The sequence below is a fragment of the Orbicella faveolata genome, unplaced genomic scaffold (assembly GCF_042242905.1).
Source record: "Orbicella faveolata isolate gen_17 unplaced genomic scaffold, um_ofav_v1 contig_34, whole genome shotgun sequence".
NCBI lineage: Eukaryota > Metazoa > Cnidaria > Anthozoa > Scleractinia > Merulinidae > Orbicella > Orbicella faveolata.
In genome coordinates this window covers 13865230-13884117 of record NW_028301563.1, presented here as the reverse complement: position 1 = coordinate 13884117, position 18888 = coordinate 13865230, and the positions used below count along the sequence as shown (strand labels likewise).

Genomic DNA, 18888 nt, shown 5'->3' with positions numbered 1-18888 from the left:
TCTATGTTATTTTAGCAGAGTGGATCACTTAATTTAATTTGATCCTCTGTACCCTGCTGAATTGATGGTTCTGAAACCAGTTGTCTCTGCTTGTTTGTTTCCTGTTTCGACTGGAACTTGTCACGTTTTGATCATCGGAAGGACTTGGTTTAATCACACTAGATTGTCTGGATTACTCTATTTCGAATTAATTACCAGGGCCGGGTTAGGATTAGCGAGAATTTTGATTTCAGTTTTGTACTTTTTCGCTCAGGTTTTCTGTTCATGGATTGTCTAGATTAAAGGAGCTACGTCACGGTTTGTGCATCTTGAAAAGTTTAACCTAAAATTTTTCAAGTTCGTCGTTTGTAATCCGTGTCAATCTTGTCTCTCCTTAACTATCCTTGTTCATTTATGGTTTACTATTATTTCTTATCTCTTTTTTCACCTTAGTAAACTAGTATTTTCAGGTTTCATTCAATTTAAAGGTAATTTTGTACGTGCCCAAAATAACACAAAATACCATGACTGAAATCCTTTAAGGGAAGCTTTTTCGAGTTAATTACCAGGGAGGGTCGTTCAAAGCCCGGTTAAGCTAACCCAGGATTAGCGAAAATTTTAATTTCAGTTTTGCAACTGTTTTGCAACTTGTCGCTGACGTTGTCTGTTCATATTGTTTGCCCTTCAGTTTTGAATTGGAATAATCTCAATCTATACAAAGCATAAGCAGTGAAAAACATTTTTATACAAAAAAAGATTAATACATACTTCGGTTAACTTTTAATCCTGGGTTAACGTTTAATACTGAGCTGGTTTTCGAAGCCGTTTCTTCTATAAAGTAGTTAGGACTGGGAAGACGGTGTGAGTGAATTTTGATAAAAGTAAATGGAGAAAGCAGTAATTTATAATCAAACGGCGATCTACAGTTTTGCCATCTTATTTTAAAACTAAAAAGCAATGTGAACAAAACTGTTTGACACCATTTTTTTGCTTCCCTCTTCAGTCAGGAAGCAATGTCTTAGCACTTCATTGACGGCCGAAGCTTAAACTAAGAACCCAGTGATATGGTCTCAGGCAGGGGAGATCAACTTCAGCCTCTCTCTGAGGCAGCTGCAGTATCGAGAGTTTATATGTGAAAGCGTAGTCCCTGTAGGCCGAGTCAAAGTTGACCCCGCATGATTATTCATAACGCTTATTGAATAATTAAATGTGCAAATATCCCTCTTTCTTTGAGTTTCCCTCGGTCATTCGATCACAGTGGGTTTTGCCGAGTTAATTTTCACTTCTTTGATACGAATTGCTGCTTTAAATCCTAAATCTAGGCATTACCTGACACTCGCCACGCCAGGAGTTGTCCCGGTTAGGCGAGCCAAAGCGTTTATATGAAGAAAAGTTGTCCCGCTTGTCAGGGTTACCCTACCTGCCGAGACGAGACAACTCGCCCATCCTCTTGTAAACGGTTGATTGAATTTTGCAAAGAAATGAGCTAAAAGTTACCTCTGCCAGGGTAACTCGGGAAGAGGGTTGTCTCGGGTATCCGAGACCATATAAATGGGACCTGAGGAAGTAACGTAATTTTTCGTTTCAGAAGAGAAAGCCACGCTAGTTTTAGTTCTGGGTGTTGAAGCGAAACAATAAATATTGAATATTGCTTTTATATCATAAAGGAAAATTGAGTATTGCTTCAAGATCGTGCGTTAAGGATTGAATATATAAATGTATTTCGTTTTTCAACTCAGAAACAAAGAATTTCTGTCAATGCAAAACAAATCAAGACGACATAAGCTAACACGAAATACAGATCATTCATGAACTTCTAATTCGGAAAATCAGTTGTTGCGTTCGACAGAACGCAGTTCTAATCGCGTAATGCATGAAAATTCGAGATCTGTGTATGTATCTATCTGGGGACATTAATTTGGCCCACATCCCCCACCCAAAAAAAAAGTTTTTCAGGGCAAATGACGTCATCTCTTTGTTCATCCATGTACTTTCTTTCGAGTGTTGCGCGATATTGTGTACTTTCGAGTGTCGAGGCAGCTTATTGTAGACTGTAGTGGATACTGTAGTTGGTTATTTTTAAGTTCGAAGTCAGTGTTAATGGCATTTGAAAACCTTGCAGACATGTCTTCACGAAATGTGTAAGACTTTTCGAGGCAGCTCATTGAAGACTGCAGCGGATAAGTTATTTATTTAAAGTTCGAAGTCAGTGTTAATGGCATTTACAAACCTTGCAGACAAAGTCTTCACGAAATGTGTACGACTTTACGTACGAACAGAAAGATGCAGTTTGGCTGCGTGTTGTGTACCCTCTTCTCTTCGACAAAAACCAACGCTGCTTTCTGCTGAATAAATCAAAGGAGGAAATGTGTAGTTTCAGTCTCTCGCCTAGATTTCTGTGCACAAAATGTGTAGCATAAACCCAACGCGCGACAAGTGTTTAAACAGAAGAAAGCTTTCAACTCCCACAGGATTGCTTTGATACACAAACATGTCCTCCGTTTCATTGTTTCGGAAGTGAAAATGCCCTGAAGCAGTTACCCCAAAGCCAAGGCGATTCAAAGTCGTGTTCGTAAACAAAATAATTGCCCTAGTTTTGGTAATAAAAGCACGTCGTCTCGCATACCGACGAAACAAACATGATTGGTGTCGATTTACACGGCCAGTATAAAACACGCTCTGGGGACTGCTGACTGCTGACTGCTGACTGCTGACTGCTGACTGCTGACTGCTGACTGCTGACTGCGGACTGCGGACTGCGGACTGCGGACTGCGGACTGCGGACTGCGGACTGCGGACTGCGGACTGCGGACTGCGGACTGCGGACTGCGGACTGCGGACTGCGGACTGCGGACTGCGGACTGCGGACTGCGGACTGCGGACTGCGGACTGCGGACTGCGGACTGCGGACTACGGACTACGGACTGGGTATAAAACATGAACTTAGGTATAAAACGCGGACTAAACATTACGGACTGGGCATAAAACGCCGACTAAGGTATAAAATGCGGACTGCGGACTAAGTGCGGTCTACCGACTGCAGTCCATGTATTTTACTGACCGGTCGTAACTAATATCACATAATACATGTATAAACGAGAACATACCCTCTCGTATGCACGTGCTATGAGATCATTTCATTTATTTGCACCCCTGCTGAAGGGAGACCAATTTTACGCCTATCTAAAAGCTCAGGCACCGGCAAAATACTTTCCCTAGAATTTTTGTTTTTTTTAACATACCAAACCTACGAAAACTCGAACGCACTCTTTTATCTACGTTTTCTACTAGTCTTAACAATTTACCGGTAACCATTTATATACCTGAGCGAAGAGAGGCCTTGTGAGAGTGAAGAGTCTTGCCCTGGAAAAACACAATGACCCCAAGCAGGGCTCCAACCAGGACCGCTTGATCCGAGTCCAGCGCATTAGTGCTTCTCGTCACCTTTCTATACTCAGCCCGTTATCACTAAAACATAACTGAACGTTTCTCTTTAATATTCATTGTTTCTCTAGGCAATCTTGGAGTGCCCATGATCTACTTTTTACTTTGTCACGTGAATCTATACTATAAACCAATTCAATTCACTAAACTCCTGGAGCTGAAAGCTCGAAGCACAAAAATCACATTTTACATAAATCTAACCTTAGTAGCTTTAAGTATCACAGTAACACACGATGTGCCCGGAAGATAACAGTCATCCGTGAATATTCCTGTTAATTCTTAGCAAATTCAAATTCTAAAACTGTTTCAGACAATTTTACAAAAAATGTTTAAAAGGCGACACCTTTTCCATGATTTCGCTTTATAAAAATCATATAAATTTATTCATGGGTAAAGGTCCTGCGCGACCTTGACGATCGTTAAATGAATTGATCAGTCTTTCGATCAATTTACTTGGACACGTTCCTGCTCAAGGTTTACTTGTACTACAGGGTTAATTGGAGACCCCTACAAAAATTAAACAGGCAAAGTTTTAGGACATATTTACAGGTTAACTTTTTGAAGATATAAAATACCATACTGTTTCAAAGTTTCTTTTCAAAAACTAATTATATTCTGTCTCTCATTTGGAGTAACATAATTGCCTTTTACATTGTCACATGTAGGTCTTTTATGAAAATGTTCGACCTTTCCGAAGCACTGAGTGTAAACTTAAATTCTTAACGACAGCTACACTATAAATAAATTCTCAAACTGAAAAGTATTAATACTTTGCGTGAAAAATATATTATCAAAGCACCCGTCTTTTGGAATGTTTTGCAAAGACTTTGTGTAGCACTGGAAGCTAAAACGGACTATTTGTCAAATTAAAAAATTGGGAAACGTAAAACTTTAAGCTACTTCTGAAAGATAACATCTCAGCATTCCAAGAGGTTATACAGTGGAATCCCGTTACTATCACTACAACTACATCATAATATTGTGGTCGAATTCAGGGGATTCTTTGAAGAAAATTACAGGAAACTGACTGACTAAGCATTTACTTCTGGTGAAAAAAAGTGCCCGTAATAATGAGTTGATCGCACTGACGGAGTGGTCTTGAGGCGGGCTTCAACTGACGTTGATGTTAGAAGTTACGCTTTTAAACTTATTTCCTAGTTGTATAATATCTGTGCTACACAATGTACATGTTAAAATAACATGAAGTTCTTCAAACGCAGTCTTTCCTTCAGTTTTAAGAAGTTGCAACATTTCATTGTTTCCTCAGGAGTTTCTTGAGTCATGTATCGCCACAGTGAAGCGGTCTAGCCTTGTTAACCTGTGAGAGAGGACGGTGTATGTAACAAATAAAGGAGTGGTAGAAAATGTCACTGACAAGATAGATTTGCCACTGACGAGTGTACATATTTTGTATAAAGAAGATTTCATTGAGACGAATAACTTGTTGACGGTCCAAACCAAACCAAAACTTCTTAGCAATAATAAGGAAAAAGATACTAGCCATCAGAAGCGCTACTATTCACATAGGATTGGCACCAAATCGTTGATTCAGGGATTTGCTTGTAAAACGAGTGTTATCCCTAGATCTTGAACTTTGCTTCCAGTTCAAGAAAAACTATGAAAAATGTTGATAACAGGGGCCAGTTGATCAATGAGCAGATAACGGTATCCACCGGTTAAATCACTATCCCAGTGGATAACTGTTGTTTATGTTTGTATTTTCTGATGAAAATTAAAATAATCGTCTTCGTATATACAGAAAGTACATTGGACTTCTTTTCGTTCCTCTGATAAAGGTTTCAGCACATTGGCGCCGGAAAACTAAGCGCCTCACATCTTCCACATAAATGTCTTTTGCACGACAAGACTTCTCCCACGTATGAAATTTATAACTTCTTTGCAGGAGTGGTGTAAATTATTTCCGGCTAACCTCTACATGCGACTACCCTTAAGAGTAAATGCTTATAAAAATGGACCTAAATCGCCTATCAATGGCACAAGTCGAAAAATTGATTTCGCTTCTATTTTGTCCATAGATAGGTCCTAGTAAGAATAGAAACGGACCATAGTTAGTTTCTGCTAATACAGCTTTCTTTGGTAGAAATACGCCAAAAACGATTTCGACCCGATTGGGCTCAAAATCTACTTCCGGTTTTGCTGAATTTTCCGAATATTTGATTGCTTCGCACTCCGCAGAACAGCTACTTGAGAATCTTTCAATGGATTTTATATTCAGTTCAGGTCTTCGTGGTATGACTGAGCGAAAAATAAAATAAATCAAAGTTAGTTCTGAGCCCGAAAAGAGATCAAACTGACACGCAAAATTTTACAGTGTGTCGCAAGAGAATTATTGCATGAAAACATCGCCATATTTTTCTATGGGCTATAACTTTAAATACCATAAAAACACTTTCTACGGGTTAAATATACACCCACCTGTTAGGCTATCAAAAAACATCTCTGGGCAAATGATTTCAAGTCGCCCGCCTTGGCCTGTGTTTCTCATAGATTTTGCCCAATATCCGGCGTTGGAATGTAAACAATTGCGTGACGCGATAGCCACTCTCGAGTAAAATATTCGTTTCCAGCAATCCGATGCAAGCAATTTTTGAAACGTTGTGTAGATAAAATAATGGAAAATGTTTTTTTTTTTGTTTTCTTTTTTTGTTTAAGTTAGTATAAGTATGTATGTTTTTTCATTTGCATTGCAACACCCACGACATCCCTGATAAAGAACGTTTCTACAGTACTCCGGGAATTGATTTTAACACTTATTTATTTTATTGAATCACTGATAACTTACTATATAGTGGCAGTTTTAGAGATACACTTAGCCAATCCTCTATGGTTTATGGTAATTGAATCATTGACTGACAAATAAAGTCAAGTGGAAATACCATAATTTCTATAAACTACTAACTGCGTGATGGCATCTCCGCTCTTCTAGCTGTGTAGAAAATTTGTACCTACACAATATGTTCAAACTCAGCTAGAAAACCCGGAATTTCTTGAATTGAATTAGCCCAGGAAGAAACTGCGTTTAAGTTTCTATCATACTGGGAAAAAATCCATCTTTTCTACCTTGGTTGTTTGATCAATTAACTGAAATTTGCAGATCATAACACTGGTAGACAAATAAACATTACAGTGGTCGATCTAGGATTAGGTTTACACTAAAGGAGTTTTTTTGGATTCGTAAAAGTTCCCGGATTCATCAATTTTAGAGTATTTGGATTAGTAGGGGTTTCCAGTGAAAGGATATTCGGATTCTTAACCGTTTACACACGACGATAACTCCGGAAACATTCATGATGGAATGGTTAACAAGCAGTTTGTTGCCTCGACAACGAGAAACAAAATGCCTCCGAAAATAAGGCTAGGGGTAGGTTGAGACAGTCTGAAGTTTTCTTTCAACTCGCTGACCACGGTACTGTTGTCCACCATGTCAGGTCCCTCCAGGTATTTATTCTGGTCTTTTCTTAATATCTAGAACCGTCGAGGTTTTCGATCGTGCCATGGTCGTCATCTGCGCAGTAAAGTATAAATTGGGTTTCTGAGTATGGCATTACCCATTATAAAAGTGATTACCTACACCTGAAACAGCACGAGGTAATCACCCAGCGACCGCCATCAAATGGCCATCAATGTGCCTACGACTCGACTACGACTGGATCATGTAATCCGCCATTTTCGTTCCACCGCAAACTCAAAAGATCACAGGCGGAAAAATATCCGGATTCGAGAGAAAATCGTTTACACGACAAAACTCTCCAGATTCAAAATTTTCGGATTCAAAGTTCCCACTTTAAATTCCAGATTCAAAATCTCCGGAGAAACGACCAAACCGGGGAGTTTTTATTTCGGATTCGTCCACTTTTGTGTAAACGGCAAAATCAATCCGGCACTAAAACGTTCCGAATTCATCACGAATCCGGAACAATTTCCTCTAGTGTAAACCTACAATCCTGGCCATAAGTTGTTGGGACACCTCCCCCTTTTGCGCGCTAAAACTCTCGATTTTAACTAGGTCCTTAACGTTTTAGAACAAAAGATGAATAGAAGCAAGTACAATTGATCCCCCTCCCCCCTAGCAATGTTGCATGAAAACGAAGCTATTCTAAAGACTAGATCGGATGTGGGAAAAAAGGAAAAAGGGACAATAGAAAGTGGTTAGACAGTTGTGTTGGAACCAAACGCGATTGCTGAAAAATCGCTATCATTGGAATAAGACGTGAATATCTATCTCCTCGTCTCTTTAGTTCGAGAATACCGTTCTAGGAGGCGAACAATTCTTGAAACGTAGCTATTCTGAAGCTATTGTCAAGGATTTTTTTTCTTCAAGATTTTTATCAACATTGACAGGGGGAGAGGGGTAGGCGGGCTTGCGCGGTTTTGGTCTTAAGAGAGGCTGCCTGTGAAGTCATCTGCCGTAACTGTCCCAACACTTTTGACCAGGATTGCAGTCTTAAATGAACAGCGAACATCCATCTTGTTTTGCTAGCGGAAGTCGGTCACGGAAGAGCGAATTTCAATGAAATATATATATAATTTGATTAAGCAATTAGCCAAAAATAGGTTGGCCGCCAAAACAGTTTAGGGTTTAGCCTAACTCTAACCTTAAGTTTTAAGACTGAAGAAAAAAAGAATAAAAAAGCATTGAGCATTTCAGTTGTTTGAAACAGAAACATTCGCGCACAATGAACTATATGTATAGTACGTGCGTAACATGGAAAGCAATCCGTCCAGCACAGTAATTGTTCAAATTAACAGCTTACCGAGACACTCGCACTGTCGATGCCTCTTATCTATGATTTAAACTTTTATGATTTGTTTACTTTACTTTTTCTGACTTTTTAGCCGGAGAAAAGGCACTAAATGTGTTGGTACAAATAAAAAGGTTTACCGAAAATCGATCCGTCGAAATCAACAAATATAAATTTAACCACTGTAGCGTTCCTTCAGATCACGTAAGGCTACAAACCAACAATATCAACTTGTCATCACGCTTAACAAATGAACTTAGAACGATTTTCTTTCTAGAACTCGCTCTTGTAATTAAAATGATCAAAGAAAGAACGACAGCTTAAAACGACATAGCAGTAACACCCGAACTCCAAGTAAATTGCTTTTAATTGGCGTTTTTAATCAACGAAATTTCCGAAGCGATGACTTTCAAAATATTAAAGTTAAAAGTGGTCCATTATGTTTTTCTTTTTTCACCCAAATGTTCTAAGATAGCCATCTGCAGTTTGTTGGAAACGAATTATGTATTCACGGTGGGCGCCCGCGTCACGCAATTGTTTACATTCTCACGGCGGTTCAGGGAAAAATTTGTGAGAAGCACAGGCCAAGGCGGGCGACTTAAAACCATTTGCCCAGAGATATTTTTTGATTTTCAAACAGGTGGGTGTACAGTTAACCCGTAGAAAGTGTTTTTATGGCATTTAAAGTTATAGCCCATAGAAAAATATGGCGATATTTTAGTGCTATAATTCGTTTGTAACACATCGTAATATTTTGCGTTTCTGTTCGATCTTGTTTCGGGCTCAAACGAAACCTCGATTTATTTTATTTTTCGCTCAGTCATACCATGAAGACCTGAGCTGAATGTAAAGACCATTGAAAGATTCTTAAGTAGCTGCTGTGCGACGCGCAAAGCAACCAAATTTTCAGAAAATTTAGCATAACAGGAAGTAGATTTTGAGCTCAATCGGGGCAAAATAGTTTTTCGCAAATTTCTCCCCAAAAAAGCTGCATTAGCAGAAACTAACTATGGTCCGTTTGTTTACTAGCTAGGGCCAATCTATGGGCAAAAAATGAGCAAAATCGATTTTTCGACTTGTGCCGTTGTTTGGTCCATAGTTATGGGCACTGGCTCTTAAATGTCTTGTGTAAAATGAACTGATATTGGACCTTAAGAGCAAACTACGCCACCATTGAAAGTCTTACCATGAACTATTCGCCACATTTTTTGAACAAGAGCTTCGCACTGCTTCTCCCAGCTGCAAGTATCTTCGTAACTTGTTCGCAGTCTTTGAATCTCTTGCAGCCGCTCTGCTCGGTCTTTCAGGCGGACGGCTGTGATTGCCCTGGCCCACTCTTTAGGCTCGGCTGACTCCACCACAAATGGCTTGCCTAATGGTAACGAACGCAGTGCATCTCCAAAACCCGAGTTTCCACTCACAAGAATGGGAAGACCAGCAGACAAGGCTTCCAGCGCAGTCAGTCCAAAACCCTCCGTCCTAGACGGCATGATAGCAAGGTCGACCTCGCAAAACAACTCCTTCAATCTCTCCTTGCTTTGCACAAATTTCCTGACGACCAGTTGATCTTTAGAGATTCCACAGTGCAGCAAGTTGTCCGCGACGTCCTCCTCTTTTCCATCTGGTGCGCCCACAAATATCAAACGGTATGAGTTATCCTTCAGTTCAACTATTGCTTTAGCAGCAATGTCATATCCTTTGAGACTGAAGTCTTCTTGATCACCGCGGCCAAAGGTCAGCACCCTAAAGTTCTTGCTCTCCTCAGTGGTTTTCCTTGTGACTGAAAATTCTCTGAAAATACCAGGAGTCAGCTGAATGACATCTTGGTGTTCTTTGCAAGATCCCAGGTAAGCAGTGTAGGCGTCCTTCAACTTGGGTCCAACAGCTACAACAAGATTTGCTAACTTGCACAAGTCTACCTCTGTTCTGTGCTTCTCTTCACCTTTGGAAATCGCCTTTGAATAGTTCTTATACATTCCCAGTTCTTCAGGTGCAGTATGCACTACCTGGACCCGCTTACAACTGTGGGATTTTTTAATGACCTGGACTTGTTTACCAAGCTTCGCTCCATGACCCAGAACGATGTCAATGGCAAGGTCTTCTGGTGGGACAATCAAACATTCAAGGGAGTCGTAGCCCACAAGTCTCTCTGCTTCTCTAATGGCAATGTTGTGGCTCTTAGCGTCTATCCTTTCTTCCTCAGAGCAGGCTGACGGTGGGACCAATAGAGTGACTTCTACTTCCATGTGTTCTGCCAGCTGGAAGGCAAGCTTTCTGTTTACGGTTGACAAGCCTCCTTTTTTCGACCTCCACTCACTGCCTAAGAGAGTTACTTTTAAAACTCTCTCGGACGTCCCTGGATTATCTTGTGCTGGCTCGCCCTGAGATGTTCCGGCCACAGAGGAAAGACATAAATCCTGCAAGAAAATGAAAACGTCTTAATAAAACTGCATCGTAGCCAATTGTCTCGGTATATATTGTAAGCGTGCATGAAATGCACTTATCTTGCAATGTAAGTATGCATCACTTTTTTTTCAACTTGGTTTATTGGGCTGCGCGTCACGAAAACCAAACCGAACACAAGGTAAACGTTAACTGCGGAATTTTCACTGATGATTTTATCCGTAGCTTGCCAGATGTGAAGAAGACAGGGAAATCCTATGACCGTTGATGGCGGTCTTAACAGATCTATAGCTGTTTGAATAACTGTCACATTCTTCCTTTCGAATGCTGCGCTAATGGCAAGTGATATTGACGACTATTAAGGACGGTGCCTACTCATAGCAAAGGTTTTTGCGCCAGGTTAAGACCACGCGGAAAAAGTAGATCTTTGCAAGGGTTATTGGAAACCACAAAGAAAAATTGGGGTAGCCACGCATTTTTTTTTCGAGATAATTAGCCTTGAATCTCAACAAAAATGCTGACATCAGCATTTTCCTGAAAAAAGAACGAAAGGATACTTCTTCACAGATTTCCATAGAATTCGCCTTTACATACAGAAAAGCAAACACATTTAAAAAGATCTTTAAACTACATGGCAAATGGTAACAAAAAAACATTTTTGATATGTTTTTAATAACAAAATTGTTGCAAAAGCGCTTTTAGCGTGTCTGACAGCCTCCCTCTGGTTCAGCTAAAATACAGTTTAAACACCTTTTGCTCACAACCAGAAACTAATCACGTGTTGAACAGACTTGCCACTTCCATTTCACAACATAAAAGTAAGGGTAACCACGCGTTTTTTAAAGTTATTGATCTTTTTTGAAAACTTTTACGGTGCCCGTTACATTTTTTTCCTGTCACCTCCTCAGTAAGTAAGACGTTTGCATATCTCGCACTTGTTTTGCGCGCGCACTACGCCATCTGCAGGTACATGTTTACAGTTGGATTTCAGTATAATGTTCGACAGATAACAGCTACGTTTTCCGCTGGAAGACGTAAACACTTAGTGGTTAGCGATATGCTGCTATTCTGGTGTTCCTGGTTTAAGTACAGGTTCATTAAACTAGACTTGGTCACAGCAGGAAAATTTTGCTTTCATTTTAGGCGTGTACGTGATAGCGTAGTTGATTGCGTCAATGTCAGCCTCAGCGCGCGCGTGGAGCTAAACCATGGCTTGCGTGATGCGCAGAACGTGTGCGCACTTTAACAAATGGTAAACGCCATCGCGTGTACTATTGAGTTTTATATAATAACCCAAGTTATTCTCGTATTTTGATTGGTTCTCGCCTATGATCTATTAGAGGACAGACGCACGATTGACGTCATCATTTCAAAGTTTTTCTCCCCGTGTTTTAAAATGGCGGAAAGTTTTGAGAATTTAGATAATATTTTACATGACTGGGCAAAAGATAAGGTCCAAGAAAGTCTTGTCCAGGCATTGAACAACTACCAGAAACATAGTCTAGCAGGAAGAAGAAAGATAAAGCCGTTTCTGTTTTAGAAAATGACTCAGAAAAAATACTCGAGCTGTCTCAGTCGGCAGTCAAGCGAGACTAAACCAAACACAAAATTAGTCTTGGTAAGCCGAGAACCATTGCTTTGTCTCGAATTTAACAAACCCAATAAACAAAATGTTTATGAGATTAATTTATTTAAAACATTGAACTTTTCTCAGTCTCAAAATAATTGTTGACACAGTGATTGTCTGGAATGAAACATCAAAACCACTTCTTAAAATCAGTTAAAATAAACACATAACCTTGCTTTCCGATGCGAATGTTCCAGTCCGTTTCAGGGCACAGCAGCGAGCAAAGTATAGCTCACTACAGCTCACGGCCAACTGTATCGCAGCTAAAAGGTGTCTCCGACACTATTTCAAACTGATTTGAAAATCACCAACCACAGAGGACACAAATTTCCACCATCACTAACGCTCCTTTCATTCAAAACTCGAATCGAATGGCCTCCAGGTTGACCGCAGCCGCAAGTTTTCCGAGCGTAGTTTTTCAACTCCTGCAATATTCGAGGCAACATCCAAGCTTTTCGGCTCACAGGGCTGCTCTGATGACAAAAGTGACTTGACTTATCCAGCATTTTCTTTGAGATTTGTAGATTTCGCAGTTCAATTCTGCTTTCGCTGTAAGTTTTCATTCCACGAGAAGCGACGCCTGAGTCAAGTTTGACAGTGGCGTGATTTTTCCGGACCAATCACAATTCTTTGCTACGCATAGCAACCAATGAGATCGCTTCAATTTGTATAGACAATAGATTACGTCAAATGGCTTTTTTCGTGTTCGCCAAAGTGGGCAAAGGCCGGTTTTCGAGTTATGTTGAAAGATTTTGAAATAAAAAAAGCTTTATCGGTAGTAGTTTGTTTCGTTATTATATAAAACAAATAGATTCCATGTTGCCGTGCGTCTGTTCAGTAATAGATGACAGAAGACGTCAAAATGTGGTAAGAACATCAGTGACACACTCGGCTATCGCCTCGTGTGCCACTTTTTTGTTCTTACCACATTTTGACGTCATCTGTGATCTATTACTGAACAGACGCACGGCAACATGGAATCTATTTGTTAAATGGATGCACGCGGGAGGTTGCTAAGCACGAAAGAAGCGTAAGAGTCGCACGAGGCGATAGCCGAGTGCGACTCTAGCTTCTTGAGTGCTTAGTAAACCTCCCAAGTGCATCCATAACTCAATAGTGCACGCTATGGCGTTTACCATTTGTTTTATAACATAACATTGAGACATTGGAACAACAGAAGTCCTTTTATTGAGCTACATCCCCAAAAAAATGTTCGTGTAGTCCTACATGACAAGAGAAAACAAGCACGCGAAAATTCATTCATGACAACCGACTGCACACCAGTGACTCGATAAAGTTTCATCTTCAGACAACTGTGAAGACAGTTTCGCATTTCTGGCAAAAGAACGTCGGCCATTACTTTGGAAACAATGTCTGTCAAAGGATTTGCTTTGTAAACGTTAGCACACACGTCAGCAGCGTACACCCATGGGCAAATAGTAGACGCTAAATTAACCAATCAGAGCGCGCGCTTTGCTTTAGTTATGTTATAAAAGAAAAGTAGGCACCGTCCTTAAACAATTATTCCACGCACGCGCGTTGGATATGAGATATTAGGCTGATTTAGGGAACGTCAGATGACGACTGCAGGGCGCGCGAAATAACCTGGATTCTGTTCTAATTTGACCGTGTTTGGGTATTTGTACTGCGCACGGCGTGGTCAAGTTACGTTCCCGTTCTCTTGCTAAATCAGCGTATTAGCCACGAGGCGCGTAGCGCCAAGTTGGCTATAATCGTCCCATATCCAGCAAGCGCGCGTGGAATAATTGATTTATTAGAAACGCCACCAAAATATAGAAAGCTTAAGTAAAATAAACAACGCCCAAAAAATCACGCGTACACTTACCGTATTTGTAGAGCATGGTATAATAGCTTATAACTCATGATGGCGAAGCCAATAAAAACTCTCAAATTGAATTATCCAACGATCCAGTTTTTAATAATAACTGATATAGGTAGATAATACCTTTTGCGTTTAATTTGTAACACCCATGCTGAACTACGATGTCAACCACTGGTGTTATTACTTGTGAAATACATTACTTTTTATTCATAAATCATACCTGGCTTGTTCTCTGTGGGTGCCACTTTTCCAAACCACGAACTGTGAGTACTTTGCCAATGACGCTTTTCATGCAGATCAAACGTCCTCCTTGTTTTATTTCAAGGAGGTGCAAACAATCTTCGTGTGTGCACAAGGTTTGGCTGTGGTTTGCACAAACTTGACGTCCCTGCAGACAGTAGGGGCATGCAACACAGAACTCGTACCGCAGATTACCAAGGTACTGAAACTGCTTCAACAAATCTTGTAAAGTGTCTTCCACAAACGATCGCACACTTCTTGCTGTTTCTGGCGATGTCGAAACTGGAACTGCTTCCTCTTCAGCTCTTTGCTTGAGGGAAATCTTGATGAACTTCTTTTTACAAATCAGAATCATATCATGTATTATTTGCCGACCGACAACACACCAAGCTCCATCTCGGTACAGGTTTGGGGGTTGTACGGATCCAATCTTGGAACACCAAGATATTGATTTTGAAACAAACTGAGAGAAGAATCCATGCGGAACAAAACCATCCTCAAAGTGAAGATACAACGGGCAAGGATCGGTGGGCGATGGCTCCAGTTTACCAAGGTCTTCAGGTGGCGACTTAAGCTGAGCGGGTACAAAGTACTTCACATTACTTGGCGAAGTTGAAAACTTGGCGATCAAACCAAATCGCTCCATCATGTCTAAGATGTCTTCCTTGACAAGGCCTTGCTGAATGAATTTGGAAAAGACACGATCGACAAGTTCCATGCTCAGGACACCGCTTGTCTCTACCTCCAGCCAATACTTAGATTCTACGGGATCCTACCAAAAAACAAAACACACTTACGTTGCATAATTATTTTTTGCCGAAGCAAAGGAGATTTGTGAAAATGACGTTCAACATGTCCCGAACATGTGACAAGAGAAAATCTGAATCCCCGACGGGATTTGAACCCATTACCTCCCATATATCAGCTGAGTGCTGTAACCACTGACCTATGGAGAAACTCATGGTTGGCGAGGCCAGAATTATACTACAATGCTAAGGGATTATTTTTCAGTCTAACCCTGCTGGACCTTGCGTTCTTTAATTTGTCTCATGTATGTTCACTTGCATCGGTAAAAGAGAAAAGAAACGGAAAACGCCTCTCCTAAAGAGTTTTGTCACTGAGGTATGATACATCTTAAGACTTCAGCCCGCATTTTACAGGTCCGTCTTTCACAATCTTTCTTAATCTTACTAAATTTATCTATCCCGGCAGCTTTTTGGTTTCACCAAATTTTAAGCTATTACTTTGAGACTTTATTTGAACGTAGTTTTAATCTATGGTAAATAGCTACTTTAGTAACTCACACCGCTAATGCGCTTGCCTTCGCCCAGAGGAATAGATCTCATTTAAAAGCTGTCCTCAATAAAAATCTACGTAGGTCCATATGACCAAGAGTTTGTTTGGGGAATACGCTAGGCGTTTCGTATAGAAGATAGGCTTTATAAGTGCTAAGCATAACGTCTTCGTACCGCTTTGTTGAAGGGTGGTATGGTTATCAGCATCTTGAATAGCTCAATTAACCATTGCGCCTTCAGTATGACTGTGCTGCGGTGCTTTACAATCATTCCGAGGTCATGATAAAAATGTAGCATGGCGTAGAACTGGTCTTCATCCTCGATAAAGCACACTTCTTTGGCATACGTTTGAAGTTGTTCCACATTCATGTGATACACATTCTCAGCTACCAAAGCTTCAACGACCTTTTCGAAGTTGAACCACCTAAAGAACAATCAAACAAAATAACTAATTAGCTTCGAAAAGTATTCATATATTAAACATCTCCCCCTTAAAATTTTTAAAAACAAAGTTAAACATAACATCTTACAACCATATTGCCAACATTCACCTGAAACTTACTACTCAATTATTTGTTGCTAATTTACTTTAGTCCTAGGTATTTAGTGATTTAGTGATTTGCTCCCGCCGTTTACTTATTTATTCAAATTTTTCATTTTTCCCTTATTTTGTCTCCTTTTTTTTTTGTAACCAAGAGTTTTTATCGTTTGGTGATAAAGTGTATGCTGTATTGAAATCTCCTAACCGATGACATTCCAAAACATGGGCTTCGAAAATTTCATGAGAGGGATAACTGATAGTTCCAATAGGAAAATTTCACAGAAAAAATCTTGGGAAATGCTATATGTTATCAAGATGACATATGAATGGAAAATTCCCATCGAGAGATTTTTACGGATATTTTCCCTGTAAAATTCGAAAGAAAGTACATGAAAAATCCCCATGTAATACTTCATAGAAATTTTAAGTTTAATCAAATGTAAGACATGGCTCGTCAGAAATCCTAGTTTCTCGATAAGAAGACGCATTTCTTTTTTACTAAATTCATTGGAGGGTATTTTCTTGCTTCTCTCCACTTATATAGCCTAAATACTCTCCTCGATCTTTCAATGAATGCAGTTACAAATAAAGTATATTCGTTCCAAACTCTCTTTCCAAGGATAGTATCATATTTTTTATATTAAATGTTGGTTCTCTAAGACAGAGTTGTAAATAAGCCCTTCCAGCATTTATTTGAGGTGTAGTATTAGGTTAAGCTCTAATGGTTAAATATATGGCTGTCCAAAATGATAAACAAAAACCTTTGCTAATAAACTCAAGACCAAAATCATGCAGTGAAAACTAAATGCCGGGTCTACGTACAAGGCCAAGTTTGAAATGAACGCCATAGAGTTTAATCGAGAAAATACGGTCAGCACAAAGTAATGAAAAGATTGAGGGAAAATGGAAGCACTAGTTGTGTTGATGTGATAAAATGACTGCAGACAGACAGACCCTAAATTTACTACGCTACCGATGTGTACAACTATGAAGTATACGAAAGGTTATAAATGAAAGACTTGAAAAGAAAGAGACATTCGCAACCAATTTAGTTGGAAAGAAACCCAAAAAGGTCTCAATGGGAGACCATAGCAACTGAATCCTTTTTACAGGCCTCTTGTGCAACTGTTGTTATCGCAAAGGTGTGAAGATCTCTTTCTCTTGCGATATCACTTTACTTGACTGGTATTTTCTCCCCCATGTATGGCTCCTTCCTCAAAACATCCATGATTTTGGTCCGAAGCGCATGAATCCCATCGTCACTAGCAACATCAGTGTCACTTCCTCGCCCTGTAAATTACAAATGGCGACAAGCTGTAAAGCATCCAAACGAAGTTAATCGTCAAGTCCTAGGTGAATGGCAGTTGTTACAGATGAGCTCTTATTACCTGTGTCTTCTCTACACACGTTTGCTGATTTGTGTTACTTTCTGCTACAATTCGAGAACATGGCTCAGGAAAGATATTATTAAACAAACATACTCTAAAATTAATGGTCCCTTAAACCAGAACAAAAATAAACCTTCTGAGGTATCTTTGGCAGAGGATGTAAACAATGTAAATCTTTCCAGAACTATCTTTACCGCAATACATATTCAAACTGCTCCCTCCACACAAAACGTCAATTCTAAGAAAGGCATGGCCAGTATTGAAGAGATCCTCGGTTTTACCAATTTGCTTTACTGATGAATTTCATGAATAAACCAAATGCAGACTTAAACCTGAGTTAGCTAATAGTCATATAAAGTGTCGGTTCATTGTAAGCTGAAATGTTTTATTTTAATCAGTGATCCAGCACAACAAAATCGTTTACCTGCTTGTCGTTTACGCCTTTGCGCAGGCTTGACAAACAAATTCTTCATCTTGCGCACCAATGACTTCTTGCCCAGTGTGTTGTCAATACTGAAAAATGGCCGGATAACATGCTTCTCGTATTCCTTACCAGATATTCCCTGCTGTATTTTTGATGTCGTAGCCTCGATATCCTCAAATGGTTTATCAGCATGAGTGCCAACAATGAACACTGGAGGTCGGAGATAGGGCAGCTTGCCGCCTGAGTCGCCAATCATTTCCTCTCCTGTTGGTCTGATACTGTGGATTGTTACAAGCCATGACAGCAGATTCTCCAGATTTGTCTCGTTGTTTGGGTTTTCCAAAAATTGATCACGTGTTCCTTGTCGAACACAGGGCTGGGCTGGGGCATCTAGTGCTTTGCTGAGGTTGTGCACCAGGATATACACCGCACGTGGTGACAGGAACACAGGGTGAGAAGCGTAGTACAGGTGCTGCCCGGCAAAATCCCACAAATCTACAGTGACTATGGTTTCTCTCTCGTCATCAGCCTTTTCAGCATCACCATGCACGCCTTTAAGCAACCGCCGATACGCATGTTTTAGGACGTCTTCTGTAGGTGAGACTATATCCATCATCAATGTCGAATCTTTACCAGAACTTACACCGCTGTCATCGGTGACGTCACCGACGGAATTTTTTGCTTCAGTTTGTACTCGCATTTCACTCTCTCGCGAGGAAATGGTTGAGTTCTTGAGAGTGCCAACACTTTGAGCAACCTGAAATGGAGTTTTTTGAAGAGGTAGCATTGTCGTCTTGTTAGGACCTGCTTATTGCAGTATCTATATTCGAAAGGACGCGTGCAAGAACGTCCCCTAGATTTTTTGGCCATTTTGAAAGTGCTCAAAAATAGCTGAATTTTGGCATGTTGGCTTCGTTTTACCTGAGAAACATTGCTCTGAA

General features: G+C 40.1%; 1 protein-coding gene across 2 annotated transcripts in view; it reads right to left on the bottom strand.

The window, feature by feature from the left end:
- Positions 1-3461: 3461 nt before the first annotated feature.
- LOC149104912 (uncharacterized) overlaps positions 3462-18888 on the bottom strand; it is a 31128-nt gene continuing 15701 nt past the window's right edge. Inside the window, exons 5-10 of one of the 2 annotated variants that reach the window (XM_089271441.1) lie at positions 17948-18704; positions 17314-17425; positions 15769-16018; positions 14280-15071; positions 9373-10603; positions 3462-4741 (exon numbers count right to left, since the gene is read on the bottom strand). In XM_089271441.1, coding sequence (XP_089127567.1) covers positions 4737-4741; positions 9373-10603; positions 14280-15071; positions 15769-16018; positions 17314-17425; positions 17948-18704 — 3147 coding nt within the window. In that variant the 3' untranslated portion in view covers positions 3462-4736. Of the gene's footprint in view, positions 4742-8579; positions 10604-14279; positions 15072-15768; positions 16019-17313; positions 17426-17947; positions 18705-18888 lie in introns of those variants that run through there. The other variant, XM_089271440.1, reaches the window with a different exon arrangement.